The following is a 17,062-nucleotide window of genomic DNA, read 5'->3' as shown; positions in this document are numbered from 1 at the left end:
AAAATCGAAGAAAAGCGATTAATGTGCAGAACGGCTCGATGCATTTACAAGTTTCCGGTATTGTGGAATCAGAATCACCCATTGTGGGTGGGGGGGGTATTTTATGCGTTAGACAATATTTAAATTAATCGGCCGATTTTTTTCTTCCTGCCATTAATCACTAATTCAGTTGCGTTGACACAAAAATGCACATCTTGAAACTCTTAATAATAATAATCGATTACTCAGGTAATCGATGTAATCAATTCTAACTACATGCTTTTGTGCTTGTAGAGTAATGCCAAACATTTACATCAGTGGTGGAAAGAGCCCCCCCCCCCAAAAAAGACTGAGGTTTAAAATTTTATTTTTATATTACAGTACTTGTCTCGATTACTTACCAATTGTAGTCATTTCAAAGGAATTTGGGCATCTGCATGCTGTTTGTTTAATGTTTTTTGTCAATATAAACAGCCGAATCAGATATATCACCTTAAAAAAAAAAAATCTAATATAGCCATAATATGAATTCGGCCTTAGTAAGTTTCATTTTAGTAAAAACGTGAAAATGGACCATTACTTTATTTTTAAAGTCAACCATTTAATACAACCTGTGCACTTTGCATGCAGGTGAACTTAATTGCTAAAGCTGTCTAACAACACCAATACAGCTAATGTAATTTACATTTTTTTTTCAAGTAACGGAACATATAAGAAACTGATTAGTAAACAATTTGTGTTTCTAAAATAACATTTTGCACGAAAAACAACCAGACAAATCCCTAAATTGGCTACACGTGACATAACCCTCAAACCGCAACGGGCAATTGAGTGGATTTTCCTCGCGATCAATCGACTACTCCACCATTTTAACAAATATTTATTTTTAAACACGGCGACCAGCCGCAACATCACGAACCGCAGATCACTGTCATGTTTACTGTGGCAAGTGGTCATTATATACGTCTGGCGGCTTTTTGTGCATCCATGATGAAGCAGTGCAAAAAATAAAAGTCAAGCGTGCACGTTTTTTTTTTTTGGGGGGGGGGGGGGGATCTCTGCAGCAGCAGCAGCCAGTTGCTGCAACTTAACTCGCGTGGGCCTAACAAATAAACAAGTACGTGCGTCAGCCTCGTGTTAATTGATAACAATAAAAGGTCAGGGAGGGGTTACGTGGAACGAACACGAGTCTCATCAAGGTGGCGTGATCCCATTGCTCCTCTAATAACGTCCCCCTAATTGAATTAATCATTAATGTGATGCAAAGTAGGGGCCCACGCCAGCTAACTTTTGCACGCGGGTGATTAAAAGCGTTTTTTTTTTTGTTTTGGGAGGGGTGGGGGGTGGGGGGCGTGCGTCGATGCTAAAAACTGTCTTGTTTTATTGTTGAAAAGGAAGCAGGCAAGCGTCTTCTTACCTTGGCCCATAACGTCAACAGCAGGCACACTATTAGGCAGGGATGTCTAATCCTGGTGCGAGTCCACATGCCTCCGATTAATTAGAGTCCCATAGGAGGAGGGAGGGGGCTCGCTGAGCGCAGACAAACAGCCGCAGAGCCGGCGAACAGCAGCTCCGACATGCAACGATAACACAACAAAAAAAAAAAAAAACAAGCCCCTTCCCAAAAAAAATTATAATGATAATAATAAAGGAAGAAAGGAAAATCACAGGCGTGGGTCGGTCACACCGCGCCGGCCGGGCGGGCGGAAGACGCGTGCGCGCGGGGCAGGTTGCGGTGTCGCGCTGGTGGTGATGGTCCACGCAAAAACATTCAACACGAGTGGGGCTCCTCTCTTCTCTTCTCCTCGCCTCGCCTCCTCTCTTCCCCTCCGTCCGAGCTGTCTCCACACCGCGAACTGACTGAGGCGTCTCTCCCAAGCCACAAGCCCGACGAGAGGACGTCGGCTTTGATTGACAAGCTGCGACAACCTCTCAGCGCTCGGCCACGGGAAGGCTGAGCAGCCAATCGGATTAAGGGAGGGGGGCGGGCATTAGCGGGGAATGACCGCCCCCCCTCCCCCTCCCCGCGCGCCACACCATCCACCCGCCAATCAATTGTCTTCCCCCCTGAAACTTCCATTTTTAATTTAAACCTCGTAAACGCAAAAGCGAGTATATTATAGACAGACGATTATAGATGACGTCATAAAAATTAAAAAAATAAACATAATTCTGTGTGAAATAGCTCACCAGTGATTTTCTAGGACATTTTAAAATCTAAACAATGAAAAAGATTGATAGACATAAAGCAAGGACGATTATACCAGTACATGTCCTCAATTCTTGAGTAGACACCGATACCAAGCACCGATACCACTAGTGCGTTTTATACATGCAAATCTCCCCCCAAAAAACAATGACGCATAATTTTACAGAAATATCTAAATATCGCAACATAACATTTTTGTTTAAAATTGCATGAAATAAATGGCAATTTTTTTATTCTTCTAATTCCTCATTCCTGATGGTAAAACAGCAAACGAATAACAATAACCCCAATATCAGGCCATCCCTAATAATAACTAGAGCTGTCACGAACAAATCTTTTTAGAACCGATTACCCAATCAATTACCCTATCGATTACTCAAGTAATCGCCCTGCCCCCATTTCGTTTTCTTCGTCGAGTTTGCACGTTCTCCCCCGTGCTCGTCCGAGCATCCAGTTTTCCTTACACATTCTAAAAACAAAAAATAGGAAGAATCTAAATTGTCTTGAGATGCAAACGCGAGCGTGAATCGTTGTTGTGTATTTATGCAGTGATTGGCTGATACTTTCTTCTTTTTTTTGTTGATATCACACAATTTTCATTTAAAAAAATATTATTTATCCAGCTATCCATTTTTAAACTTGTTTATTTATTCATTTTTATTTTAGGCTAGATTTTGACTTTCAGTTCTTGTGCAATTAAGTCTTTAATTGAGAGGTGCTAAATTGCATTTTATTTAATTGTCGTTGTTTGATAATGTTCTTACAATTTTTTTTATCAATTTATCTTTCAGTCCTCCCCTGCAAGTATTTGACATGAATCATGTTTATTTTTTCATATCATGCATTCATTTGTCGCATTATTGCATTATTATTGCACGCATTATTTTAGTTATGTTCAGTTGTTTTTATTTATTTTATTTTTCAAAAGTTATGTTAACTACTGGGTGCCCCCACCCAAAAAAAAAGAAGTATTTTAATAATATTTTTTATGAATCGCAGGTTTATTATTATTAAATATTATTATTATTATTGTCTAAAAAGTGAAGCAGCCCCAGTGTACTCCTCAAGTTGCATCAGTTTAGAGCGCCCTCTACTGTTCGCAGTAAACCACATTCAAGCAACAAGCAAGTAGCAACACACATTTTAGGTCACATCCTGACATGCCAAATTTCTATTTCTCACCTTGGAATTTGCAACGTATCAAAAGCGGACATATTGTTTTTATATTAGTGATATATTATATTATATCAGAGGTTACGAGCGTTAACATGTTGATGTCCTTTCATCACTTGGATGGGAATCTCCGGGCATCAACAAGTGCCACATAATAACACATTTCGTATTTACATCCATACTGTAAACACACACAGACAAAAAAAAATTTTTTTTTTTTTTTTTTTTTTAAAGAACATTTGCATTCCTTTGACAGCTTGGCCAGGTGAGCCGAGCAATGTTGACAGATGGCGAACGGTGATTTGAGAGGGAGCGGGACTCAAGGGATTTTGCATGGATTGAGCGCGCAAATAGAGTCTTCAATAAAAGATTGATACGTTTATTTATCAGGGTTTTGTGTTTCAAAGTGTGTACCAAAGTCATGTCGTTTTAAAAGAAAAACAATTAACTGTAAACCCATGTTGATTATGGGGGGGATATATTCCTAGATAGCTAGAGAGCATAAAAAATATATTTTTCATGTTTTCATTTTCAAACGTATTGAAACAGATTTCACTCCCAGTTGAAGTTGACTGAAAAACTGACAATATAACAAAAGAGAATTGCGCATTATATAAGGTCTGACAGCTTAAAGCTAACATATCATGCGAAACGCCATTGATGGGCTAATGGAAGTTAGCATTGATGTTACAGTAATTGTTGCCACTAGTTTAACACACACGGAGCAGCAAAACATACAAAGTGAATATGTATAATACAAAATCACCCTTAACTCATTCACTGCCATAAATTCATAAAAAAAACATTTTTATAAAAAATTAGGGGTGACAGGCGATAATTTTTTTTTAATTAATCGCATGACTTAACTCACGATTAATCACAAATTTTATATCTGTTCTAATCCAATTTTTTAAAAAAAATCATATACTCATACTCTTGTTAACAAAAGTGGAGAAAAAAATGTAGAACTAATAGAAATAGTTCAAATGAATTTTTGACGTTTATAGCCGTCAATGGCAGTGAAAAAAAAAATATATATATATATTTTTTTTTAAAGATTTTTAAAAATTCGGGGCGTAAGGTGATTCAAATTTTTAATCGTAATTAATCGCATGACTTCACTAGTTAACTCACGATTAATCACAAATTTTATCTGTTTTAAATGTACAATAAAAAAAATCTAGGTTTTCATACTCTTGTTAACAAAAGTGGGGGGAAAAGCTAAACTAATAGAAATAGTTCAAACAAATTTTTGACGTTTATAGCTGTCAATGGCAGTGAATAAAAAAAAAAAAATATATATATATATATTTTTAAAGATTTTTAAAAATTCGGGGCGTAAGGTGATTCAAATTTTTAATCGTAATTAATCGCATGACTTCACTAGTTAACTCACGATTAATCGCAAATTTTATATCTGTTCTAATCCAATAAAAAACAATCATATACTCATACTCTTTTTAAAAAAAGTGGGGAAAAAAATGTTGAACTAATAGAAATAGTTAAAATGAATTTTTGACGACAATGGCAGTGAATGAATTAAGACAAAAAAAAATGTTTTTAAAAAGATTTTTAAAAATTCGGGGCATAAGATGATTCAAATTTTTAATCGTAATTAATCGCATGATTTCACTAGTTAACTCACGATTAATCGCAAATTTTATATCTGTTCTAAATGTACAATAAAAAAATCTAGGTTTTCATACTCTTGTTGGGGAAAAAAAGCTAAACTAATAGAAATAGTTCAAACGAATTTTTGACGTTTATAGCCGTCAACGGCAGTGAATGAGTTTGAAAAAGCAATTTTGAGCAGGTCCGAGTCCCCCATTGGCTGACTGCCACATGGTCAGATAGGCCTTAAAAGTTTACGTCCGATAGCCTGAGCCGCTGCAGCCCGCTTGGACTGGAACGTTTCACACACAGCCACAAGTGCATTTGAGTGCCTTAAGTTGTGTCACACCTGGCTTGGAGTGCCGAAAGGAACAATGTGGGTGCGCCTTCCGTGGCACACACTGAACTATGTCGCGGACGGATCGGTTTTCATTCATTTGCTATAAAGCCATTCAGATCGTTTTGAAAGGTCAGGGCTAGCGAAGATTTCTAGAATTGTGAGAGGATAGTTAGCGGCGGGGGGCTTAACAAATCCTTTAGGTACATTACTGCTTCCAGTTTTAAAGTGTCATTTACTTTTACAAAGTGAATTTGAATGTTTGGGTTTCAAATTCTATCACTAACCAAAAGTGTAATTATAGTAGTAAATATTTGTCTAAATGTCATAAACAAAACTATTTCAATGAAGAAGAAAAAAAAAAAAGAAGGCAAATTCAGTGGTAAAGTGAGCGTGCTTTCTTTTGCCACATGATGACGTGTATTTATGCCGCTGCATACTGTTCGCAACCTCAAACTGGTCCATGCCAGGTCCGCCTGAAATATCTTTTAGTCAGAATTCCAACGGAGCAATATAGATAGACTCGTTTCGCAGCATTAAGCACAAGATAAACTGTGATTTCCATTTCACTTTGTATAAGGATGGCACATGGACCGAATGAGCTAGCTAAATTAGCTAAGCAATTAGCTTAACAACTGAAACAACACATCTTGTGTCTCTTTTCAGATTGGACAAATATATAAGATAATGAACGTTTTTTTAATTCAGTTTTTTCCCCGCAAATTCATTTTGTGGTAAATTGTATAATTTTGTACAGTTTGTACCAACTGCCCCTGATAACTTCCTAATAGCAATGAGCTAGCTTAGCTATAGTTAACAATTAAACATTACTACGGACAACCTCAATGATATATGTAGCTAAACATACACATAATAATCAAAATGATATCCATTTAATGAGTTTAACTACAAAGCAGGCTATGTACTGTAATCACAAAAACAATCTGAGCTAAGTGCGTTAGCAATGAGCTAGCTTGGCGAGCTAACAGTTAAACATGACCTCAAACAATCTCAATGAAATGTAGCTAAACAGACACATAATCAACATGATGTACATTTAATAAATAAACTATAAATCAGGGTATGAAATCACAAAAATAATTTGAACTGAAAGCATTAGCAATGAGTTACACAAACAATCTTAATTAACTATAGCTATAGCTTAATAAGTTCAACTACTAAGCAGGCTATGCAATCACCAAAAATAATTTGAGCTTAGTTCATTAGCAATGAGCTAGCTTAGCTATCTAACAGTTAAACATTACAACAAACAATCTCAATGAAATGTAGCTGAACAGACACATAATCAACATTATGTACGTTTAATAAATAAACTATAAATCAGGGTATGAAATCACAACAATAATTTTAGCCGTGTGCCTTAGCAATGAGCTATCTTGGCGAGCTAACAGTTAAACATTACCACAAACAATCTAAATGAAATGCAGCTAAACATACGCATAATTGGCATGATTTACATTTAATTAGTTAAACTACAAAGCCGGTTATGCACAAAAATAATTTTAGCTGCGTGCATTAGCAATGAGTTAGCTTGGTTAGCTAACAGTTAAACATTACCACAAACAATCTTAATTAATTATAGCCATAGCTTAATAAGTTCAACTACTACGCAGGCTATGCAATCACCAAAAATAATTTGAGCTTCGTTCATTAGCAATGAGCTAGCTTAGCTATCTAACAGTTAAACATGACCACAAACAATCTCAATGAAATGTAGCTAAACACACACATAGTTGGCATGATTTTTCATTTGATGGAGTTAAACTACAAATATCATAACACACTTTGTACTTACTTGTATTTCTACGCACAAAAATAATCTTAGCCGCGTGTCTTAGCCATGAGCTAGCTTGGCGAGCTAACATTTAAACATTACCACAAACAATCCCAATGAACTATAGCTATAGCTTAATGAGTTCAGTTCAACTACAAAGCAGGTTATGTACTATGTATCTCTCACAAAAAAAAGAATTTGAGCAAAACAGAAGAAAATTGTTCTCTGTCTGCTTTATGACACTTCGGCCAACTTGTTCCTGATTTTAGCCATTGAAAATGTTGGTCTCACCTCCTTGAACTGCTCAATATTAAATTCGAACATACAAAACCAAATACCGGATGGTAATTGTACGACGGTGATCAAAGTGTGCACGTATAGTTTTTTCCTCCTGTTTCCACACCGCGCGTGCGCGCGCGCGGGAGGAGAAAGGATGATGAGTGGGAGCACTGTGGGGGGTTTGCCAGCCTCCAAGGGGGAGGTGAAGTGGATTTCTTCTCTCATCCATTTTTCATGGCTTCCCTCTTTTCATATCTGTGTGTGTGTGTGTGTGTGTGTACGTATACGAGTGACGGGACCCTTTTATCTATCTTTTGGGGACCGTCTGGCGGCGGAGGCTTCTTTTTGTTTTAACCGCGAGATAATAATGACAAGCAGCTCTGGAGTTTATGCAAATGTTCTCATGGATCCACAGTGTGATTGTAGTAATAATTCATATGAATAATATCATTTAGTAGAGAGAGAGAGAGAAAAAAAAAAGAAAAGATTTCAGCGTCACTTCTCGGACCCTTAAAAGCAGTTTTATTCTCCCTGTGGGTGAATTCTACTTTGAATAATAAATGGCCTTGAGTGGTGACCTCAGGGTTGTAGGTTTCAGCATCATTGATATATGTTTCCTGGCCAACACCACCCTTCCCCTCCTTAGTACAATAGCGTGGACGGCAAAATTGCGGTGTGAAAGAATGAAATAATAGAGCGGCTTTGTTTTGTAATTTGATGTTGTTCTCCCCCCCCCAACACCCCCTCCTTTCCTTCCGCTCGACTATATTGTTGTATTGTTTCTTATGCACTTCACAATAAGGGGACTCTCGTGAAGGAGGGTTGGAATTGTAAAAAAAAAAAAAAAGGTCAATGGTGGCGTTTCAAATGTTTGGAAATCAATACAATTAATACAAGAAACGGAGCTAGTATTTTTGCGCTTTTCTGATTTTGAACTTTCTTAGAATGGTGGTATTGTAAACAGGGCTGGGTTTTAATTTTTTTTTATTTTTTGGGAGAAAAATATTTATTTAATAATCGGTATATCGAATCGATTTTTCCTTTTCGAGCCTGATATCGATTCATAAAACCATGTATCGATCATTTTAATATCTCCTTTTCCCACAATTTCATAAGAAAACTGAATTTTAAAGGCCAATTTTTTTTATTTTTTTTTATTACATTCCAGTGCTCATTGCACTTTAAGACAAATCACAATCTTTTAAATTTTTTAATTATGAAAATATTTTCTTCTGATCCTTCATTCACTCCTAGCCATTTTCACAGAAGCAATCCCCTTCGCTCCCGGCGGTTTTACTGGATTTTGACAGATTTTTCATGGCCGACAGAATATTGTGTTCTATTGCTATAAAAACATGGAACCAACTAAAAGAAAGATTAGAGTCTCTTCTTTCATCATGAAAAAAAAGTATATTTCTATCTGTTTCCGTTTTGAAGCTAGTTTCATTATTATTCACAAACCTGTTTAAAGGCCCTGGTTGATCTATAATACTCTGCTGCCACCTGCTGGCCGTTTTTTGTAACAACTACCATTGCTTCAAGCATTCTCTGCAGTTCAGAGGCTTCATCAAACCCTTCTGTATGCTCTAGCATTAAAAAAAAACCCGTTAAAAAACGTATAAATATGTCTTTGGGAGCATGGTCCTATTTAAAATAGAACGTATTTATACGTTTTGGGGAGTAAATGAGTTTAAAAACTGAATGATTTAACCAGTTACTGCCTTTGCAAAATTTTATTTGGAATTTAATCTTTGTAGAATTTTTTATCACGTCCTCGATATTTAAGAAGAATTGATGTTCCATAATTAATATCAGATTGAATCGAATAGAATCAAACTGAACTCTTGTGGATGGAAATTGAATCGATTGAGGAAATTAGAATTGATACCGAGCCCTAATTGTGAATGAATGACGAAAACATGATACTTTCTTTTTCGAAAGTTCCACAAGTGTCAATCACGGGTCCTCTACATGTTCCGTTGTTTATCTTCTTACATCAAAATGATATAGCAACAAAAGTCAACCGCTTTTTTTTTTTTTAATGACATTAAAAAAAATGTTTGTCAGCCTACAAATTGTCTTCTACCATGTACAGAATGGCAACTAAATGGACTGAACCTGACGCATACCTTTTCCACTTATTTTTGGTATCCCTCAAGTGTCAAGTCTAGGTACCCTAAAACTTTTCATTGCTTGCTCAGTAGTTTAATCCTTGGTTGCTCTTGATTGTAGTTCTCACCTTATGAGCTAGCAAAAAGATTTTCTTCTTCTTTAGCTTCATTTTAGCCGCCCACATCATTAATTAATGCTTTTGTTGCTACTGTACGTTTACTGCCCTTCTCTTTTCGGTTCCCATGGTTGACTGAGCTATCAAGTGTGTGGAAATGGCAGTTCCGCCGAGATAAGAGAGGACACGTAGTCGCCATTGACACGCGGAGGGTATCTTTTTCATACCCTTATGTTCTGCTCCGCTGGCGGTAATGTATGCATTTTGTTTGCCGTCATGCAGAAAAAGCTCAGGTTTCATTCAGCCAGACAGCCTCGCTAGCGCCGTTCAAAGAGGAAGACTTTCCCCAAACAAACGGGAAATGCATATTTGCATGCTATTAACATCGCAGCCCTACCCAGAGACAAACATGTTAGCCAGTTAAGCAAGTAGATGACGATAATGCCATTGAAAATATCTCGCGTGAGGCATCGGAACGGCAGGCAGCGTTTGAGCCTATTTGGAACGCACGTACAATAAAACACTGACTTATTTGACCCGATTTTTCAACCTCAATGAGATCACACGTCGGCCATTTTGACTATAAGTGACACGGATAAAGTAGCTCTTTGCTAAACTTTCCTGACAGTCTGAACATCCCTGATAAGACCGTCCGGCCCTTCATGCAAAACTCGGGGCGCTCGTAAATACGCCGATGAGCTACATCGGACTCGCGCGCTTGCAGAAAATGGCGGGAAAAACCCTCAAACGGCAGGGGTCAGCTTTGGTGGTTTTGAAAGCAGGAACAGGGTTGTCAGCAGTCACCTCGGTTCTTATCTACGAGCGGGCCGGGTCCCTCACCAGGCTGCTCTTCCTCAAAGCATGATGCTAATCCGCGAGGTCGCGACCCCGCCGCTGCAAGAGAGAAGAACCGTGTTTGGAGATGGATTTGAATTTAGTGAGAAAATACCGGATTTGTGTTGCCAAAGTGAAAGCTGAAAATGTTTACAGATGTTCCACTTCAAATTGGATAATGAAATAAAATGAAAATAAGCATTTAAGTTAATTTGTTAAAGTAAATATTTACTTGTACATTTATGTTTCCAGATTTTATTTTTATTTTTTTGTACTAGTAGCTAAATTGAAGTGCCAAATCTGCTGTCATTCACCTAAAGCTAGCTTCTGATTGGTTAGTGATTAGTCAGCTGACACGGGATCAGGAAGTGTTGTCGCTCCAGCTGCCGTGTATGACGAGCAAAGTTCAAATTAAGAATGAGTCCGTCTCCATCCTGCTACGTTTATTTCTCATAAGTTTCTCCGTTTTTTTTTCTTTCTCTCTTTATGAAGTGGCAAGTCTTTTTCTCGGAATATTGCCCCCGCCCTCTAAAAAAAACTTTTTTTTTTTATATATGGCCATAATATGCCGTCAAATTCATATAACTGTGCTCACGAAAAAAAAAAAAAAAAAAAAAAAGCGGAACCCAGACTTCCACCAAAAACCAAATCATCTTCATTTTGTGTCCCGGGTGACACGCAGCCTATCCGAGCAGACTTTGGGCTGGAGGCGGGGCCCACCCTGGACTGGTCTCCAGCAGTCGCAGGCCACATATAAACAAACAAGCATCCATACAGTCTATAATTAACCCAACACGCATGTTTTTGGAATGCGAGGAAGCCAAAATATGCAAGCACGTGGGATAAAGATGCAAACTCCACACAGGAATGCCCGAGCCGAGATTCGAACGCGCAGCGAGGCAGACGTGCGAACCGCTACCGCCGCCGCGCCGCGCCGCGAGAAGAACAAATTCACAACGCCGACGTCATCATTTCAAAAACAATACGTTAAAAAAATCAGTCGCTGATAGCGTCATGATTCATTTTTTCCTGACTTCCGTTCAGGCGGCGTGGGTTCGGTTCCCACGCCAGGGTGTTGTCTGCCTTTCACCCAAAGTCGGCTGGGACGGGATCCAGCTTTTCCGCAGTCCCGGACTGGGTACGTGGTATGAACGTACAAAGTTAGATTTGTGTTTTAGTTTTTTACATGTTAACAATAAGAAATAATTTGTTGAGATTTTGATACTGGTTTAGGGTCACTAATTTCAAATTAGAGGTAATAGAGGTAACAATATGTATAATATGAACCCAGCTAGACCAGTTTTAGAGAAGACAATATGTATGTGAAGGACAACAAAAGAGTGAAAAACACACCTTTCCCCCATACAAGGCCCGATTAGCATACAGATGGGAAGTGTGGTGGAATCGTGTTAGCTTTGAACCGCGGAGGCGGATCTCGTCTTCCTGTCAATGGGCGGGTCTTCATTCCCCGCCGGTGAATGGGTCACATTGACAAGGTAATCCATCTGCTGGGCTAGCACGCATTCAGGTGGTCTCTGGGGAAGCGGGGACGTCCCTTGTGTCCTGTTACAATATGAAAGCGGCAGGCACGCAAATGGAGGTGCTCGTGTACGCAGGCGGACGTTCAGGAAGTTGGACGATTGAGGCATTTTAGACCTTCAAAAGTTTTGGTCTTGTCTCGGCCTCAACCTACTAAATTCTTGGTCTTGTCTTGGTCTCAACATCCGAAAGTCATGGGTCTTGTCTTGGTCTCGATCTTCAAAAGTCTTGGTCTTGACTCGGTCTCGACCTACAAAATTCTTGGTCTTGTCTCGGTCTCGAGCTCCAAAAGTCTTGGTCTTGTCTTTGTCTCGATCTTCAAAAGTCTTGATCTTGACTCGGTCTCAGTCTCCAAAAGTCTTGGTCTTGTCTCGGTCTCGACCTACAAAATTCTTGGTCTTGTCTTGGTCTCGACCTACAAAATTCTTGGTCTTGTCTTGGTCTCGAGCTCCAAAAGTCTTGGTCTTGTCTTTGTCTCATCCTCCAAAAGTTTTGGTCCTGTCTCGGCCTCAACCTACAAAATTCTTGGTCTTGTCTTGGTCTCAACATCCAAAAGTCATCGGTTTTGTCTTGGTCTCGACCTACAAAATTCTTGGTCTTGTCTGGTCTCGAGCTCCAAAAGTCTTGATCTTGTCTCGGTCTCGAGCTCCAAAAGTCTTGGTCTTGTCTTCGTCTCCTCCAAAAGTTTTGTTCCTGTCTCAGCCTCAACCTACAAAATTCTTGGTCTTGGCTTGGTCTCAACATCCAAAAGTCATCGGTCTTGTCTTGGTCTCGAGCTCCAAAAGTCTTGGTCTTGTCTTCGTCTCATCCTCCAAAAGTCATCGGTCTTGTCTTGGTCTCGATCTTCAAAAGTCTTGGTCTTGTCTTGGTCTCGATCTTCAAAAGTCTTGGTCTTGTCTTGGTCTTGGCCTCCAAAAGTCTTGTTCCTGTCTCGGCCTCGACCTCCAAAAGTCTTGGTCTTGTCTTGGTCTCAACATCCAAAAGTCATTTGTCTTATCTTGGTCTCGCCCTCCAAAAGTCTTGGTCTTGTCTCTGCCTCGACCGCCAAAAGTCTTGGTCTTGGTCTCAAACTTTAAAAGTATTGTCTTGGTATTGTATCAGTCTCAACTTTCAAAAGTATTGGGCTTGTCTTGGTCTCGATCTTCAAAAATCTTGGTCTTGTCTTGGTCTTGACCTCTAAAAGTCTTGGTCTTGTCTTGGTCTCGACCTCCAAAATTTTGGTCTTGGTATTGTCTCGGGCTAAACTTTCAAAAGTATTGGGTTTATCTCGGTGTCAACGTCCAAACATCTTGGCCTCGTCTCTGTCTCGATTATCTCCAGTCTCGATATTGTCTCGGTCTTGGTCGGGGCGTGGTCTTGACTAGAGTACAACACTGGACTGCAGTATGCAGTGGTGATTACATCACTGTATCACATTGTATCAAAAATATTTAATTTTCTCGTCACCCTTTCTCTCCACCATGTGCAATCTGTTCAGAGTAAGAAAACAAAATTTAGTGCTCACTATATGCGATCTTTGAAAAAAATTAACTCATGCCGGATGCCATTAAACTGTATCTAAGACTGACTTGCGATTGATGATGACTCAAACACAGTGCAGAGATTTTCATTGTTGTATAAGACGTTCCGGGTTGCGTGTGTAGCATTCCATGCCAACATTCGGCTTTAAAAGTGACAGGGCCGGATTGATAGGACAAATATCAAATATCAAGAAACGCTTTTACATAAGACTCAAACTAGCAATTGCATCTCCGTCAACTAGAATGACTAACCGTGGAATGTCGCTATCGGAACAGTCTCGCTCGTGAATTTCAGTTTTCTCTTTCGGTTGTTTAAGAAAACACACATTCACCAAAGCCACTTCATTAGGTACACCTGCCCTACGAGATCCGCAAGAGCTAATCGCAAGAATTCAGTTTGATTCCTTTTTTTTTTTTTCCTTTCTCAGCCACATACAAAATAAATTTAAAAAAAAAATTAAAAAAGAGAGCAATGATGATGACATGTCAAATTGGTAAAACTACCGAATGAACAATACTGAGCTCTCCAGAAGAAAAAAATTCAGTTTGATTCCTTTTTTTTTCTTCTCACACACATACAAAATTAAAAAAATAAATAAATAAATAAATGAATTAAAAAAAAAAAAAAAAGAGCAATGATGATGACATGTCAAATCGGTAAAATTACCGAATGAACAATACTGAGCTCTCCCAAAAAAAAAATTCAGTTTGATTCCTTTTTTTTTTCTTCTCACCCACATACAAAATAAAAATATATATATATTTAAAATAAATAAATAAAAAAAAAAAGAAAGAGCAATGATGATGACATGTCAAATCGGGAAAATTACCGAATGAACAATACTGAGCTCTCCAAAAAAAAAAATTCAGTTTGATTCCTTTTTTTTTTTCTTCTCACCCACATACAAAATTTAAAAATTAAATAAATAAAAATAAATAAATTATTTTAAAAAAGAAAAGAAAAAAGAGAGCAATGATGATGACATGTCAAATCGGTAAAATTACCGAACGAACAATACTGAGCTCTCCAGAAAAAAAAAAATTCAGTTTGATTCCTTTTTTTTTCTTCTCACCCACATACAAAATAAAAATAAAATAAAATAAAAATAAATAAAAATTAATAAAAATTAATTATTAATTTAAAAAAGAAAAGAAAAAAAGAGAGCAATGATGATGACATGTCAAATCGGTAAAATTACCGAATGAACAATACTGAGCTCTCCAGAAAAAAAAAATTCAATTTGATTCCTTTTTTTTCTTACCCAAATACAAAATTTAAAAAATAATAATAATAAAAAAAAAAAAAGGAGAGAGCAATGATGATGACATGTCAAATCGCTAAAATTACCGAATGAACAATACTGAGCTCTCCATTAAAAGAAAAAATCGGTTTGATTCCTGATACCAGAACACAAATGTTCCGAAAATGTGTTTTTTTTTTCCCCCCACCAGATGATCCTGATTTGTATGAACAAAAAAAAAAAAGCGGTCTGATCCTGGAGTGGGTGTACAAGCATGACCTGCCATCTTGTTCCCAAGCAACACACATTGCAGAGAGCGTGTGTTATGGCACCGTTTGTAAAGAAGGAATGCTCTTCGGTACGTCAAGAACAATAGCAGCCTTGCGCTTGGTTAAAGCACAACATGGTGACCTTTCACCTTTGACTCCTCAGAAAGTTGTCTTGTTTCCCAGTGTGTGATATTTCGTCGATAACATCGTAAGGAGCTAAACGCGAAAGAAAGCGCGCGTTCGTTTCTCGGAAGGGGACGGCCGTCAAGATTAAGGCTTCAGAATTGACATTCGCTTGTTTGCACGGAGGGATTCTTCGCATAAATGCGTCACGTCATTTTTGTGATCCGCATCCAGTTTGGCTTTATCGGCGCGCGCTGATGCACGGAGGATGTTGGCAACGGGCCAGCGGCTGAATCGAAAGTGCTTCTTTCACATTCATGGTTTTACAAGCCGGTGTTCGTTTTCAATAAAAGCGTTGACGTATGTTTATTGAACCACTTTTGAGATTTGCTTAATGTATAAAATAATTAAATAAATCTTTGATAATAGATAATTATATCATCAAGAAACATCTTTGTTTTAAAATTCTAATTAAAAAAAAAAATCAGGGGAGTTCCCAGGGTCATCAATATGTCTTAAAAACATAAATTAACACTTAAATCAAGTAATAATAATTATAATAAAAATAGCTCTGTCTAGTTTATTAAAGTAGATTAAGATTTACAAAATTGCAAAAAAAAAAAAATTTATGTTAAAAAAAAAAAAAAACTTTGATAATAGATAATTATATCATCAAGAAACATCTTTGTTTTTAAATTCTAATTAAAAAAAAAAAATCAGGGAGTTCCCAGGGTCATCAATATGTCTTAAAAACATAAATTAACACTTAAATCAAGTAATAATAATAATAATAATAAAAATTGCTCTCTCTAGTTTACTAAAAGTAGATTAAGATTGACAAAAATTGCAAAAAAAAAAATAATGTATTAAAAAAAAAAACCTTTGATAATAGATAATTATATCATCAAGAAACTTCTTTGTTTTAAAATTCTAATTTAAAAAAAATCAGGGGAGTTCCCAGGGTCATCAATATGTCTTAAAAACATAAATTAACACAAATCAAGTAATAATAATAATAATAAAAATAGCTCTCTCTAGTTTACTAAAAGTAGATTAAGATTGACAAAAATTGCAAAAAAAAAAAAAAATTAATGTATAAAAAAAAAAACCTTTGATAATAGATAATTATATCATCAAGAAACATCTTTGTTTTAAAATTCTAATTAAAAAAAAAATCAGGGGAGTTCCCAGGGTCATCAATATGTCTTAAAAACCTAAATTAACACTTAAATCAAGTAATAATAATAATAATAATAGCTCTCTCTAGTTTACTAAAGTAGATCAAGATTTGCAAAATTGCAACAACAAAAAAAATTGCATCAAAAAAAAAAAACTTTGATAATAGACAATTATATCATCAAGAAACATATTTGTTTTTAAATTCTAATAAAAAAAATCAGGGATCTCCCAGGGTCATCATTATGTCTTAAAAACATAAATTAACACTTAAATCAAGTAATAATAATAATAATAATAGCTCTGTCTAGTTTACTAAAGTAGATTAAGATTTACAAAATTGCAAAAAAAAAAAAAATTAATGTTAAAAAAAAAAAAACTTTGATAATAGATAATTATATCATCAAGAAACATCTTTGTTTTAAAATTCTAATTTAAAAAAAAATCAGGGGAGCTCCCAGGGTCATCAATATGTCTTAAAAACATAAATTAACACTTAAATCAAGTAATAATAATAATAATAATAACTCTCTCTAGTTTACTAAAGTAGATCAAGATTTACAAAATTGCAAAAAAAAAATTTTTTTTTGTTTTATATCAAAACGAAAACAAAAAGTGCAGTACGGAAGTGTGTAAACATTTTTTTTATATAGTATAATAAATGCTACAAATATAGAATATTTTGGGGAAAAAATGCCAAACCTAAATTGCACACTGCATGTGTGTATATATATATATATATATATATAT

General features: G+C 36.7%; 1 protein-coding gene across 2 annotated transcripts in view; it reads right to left on the bottom strand.

Annotated features, from left to right (window-relative positions):
• Nucleotides 1-1,865, bottom strand: part of jag2b (jagged canonical Notch ligand 2b) — a 61,132-nt gene extending 59,267 nt beyond the window's left edge. For both annotated transcript variants that reach the window (XM_077552837.1, XM_077552838.1), the window contains exon 1: nt 1,397-1,865. In XM_077552837.1, the coding sequence (XP_077408963.1) occupies nt 1,397-1,465 (69 nt within the window). In that variant the 5' untranslated portion in view covers nt 1,466-1,865. The remainder of the gene's footprint in view (nt 1-1,396) is intronic.
• Nucleotides 1,866-17,062: the final 15,197 nt, after the last annotated feature.

The sequence above is a fragment of the Vanacampus margaritifer genome, chromosome 19 (assembly GCF_051991255.1).
Source record: "Vanacampus margaritifer isolate UIUO_Vmar chromosome 19, RoL_Vmar_1.0, whole genome shotgun sequence".
Classification (NCBI taxonomy): Eukaryota; Metazoa; Chordata; class Actinopteri; order Syngnathiformes; family Syngnathidae; genus Vanacampus; species Vanacampus margaritifer.
Note: the sequence above shows the minus strand (reverse complement) of the source record. Positions and strands in the feature narration are given on the sequence as shown.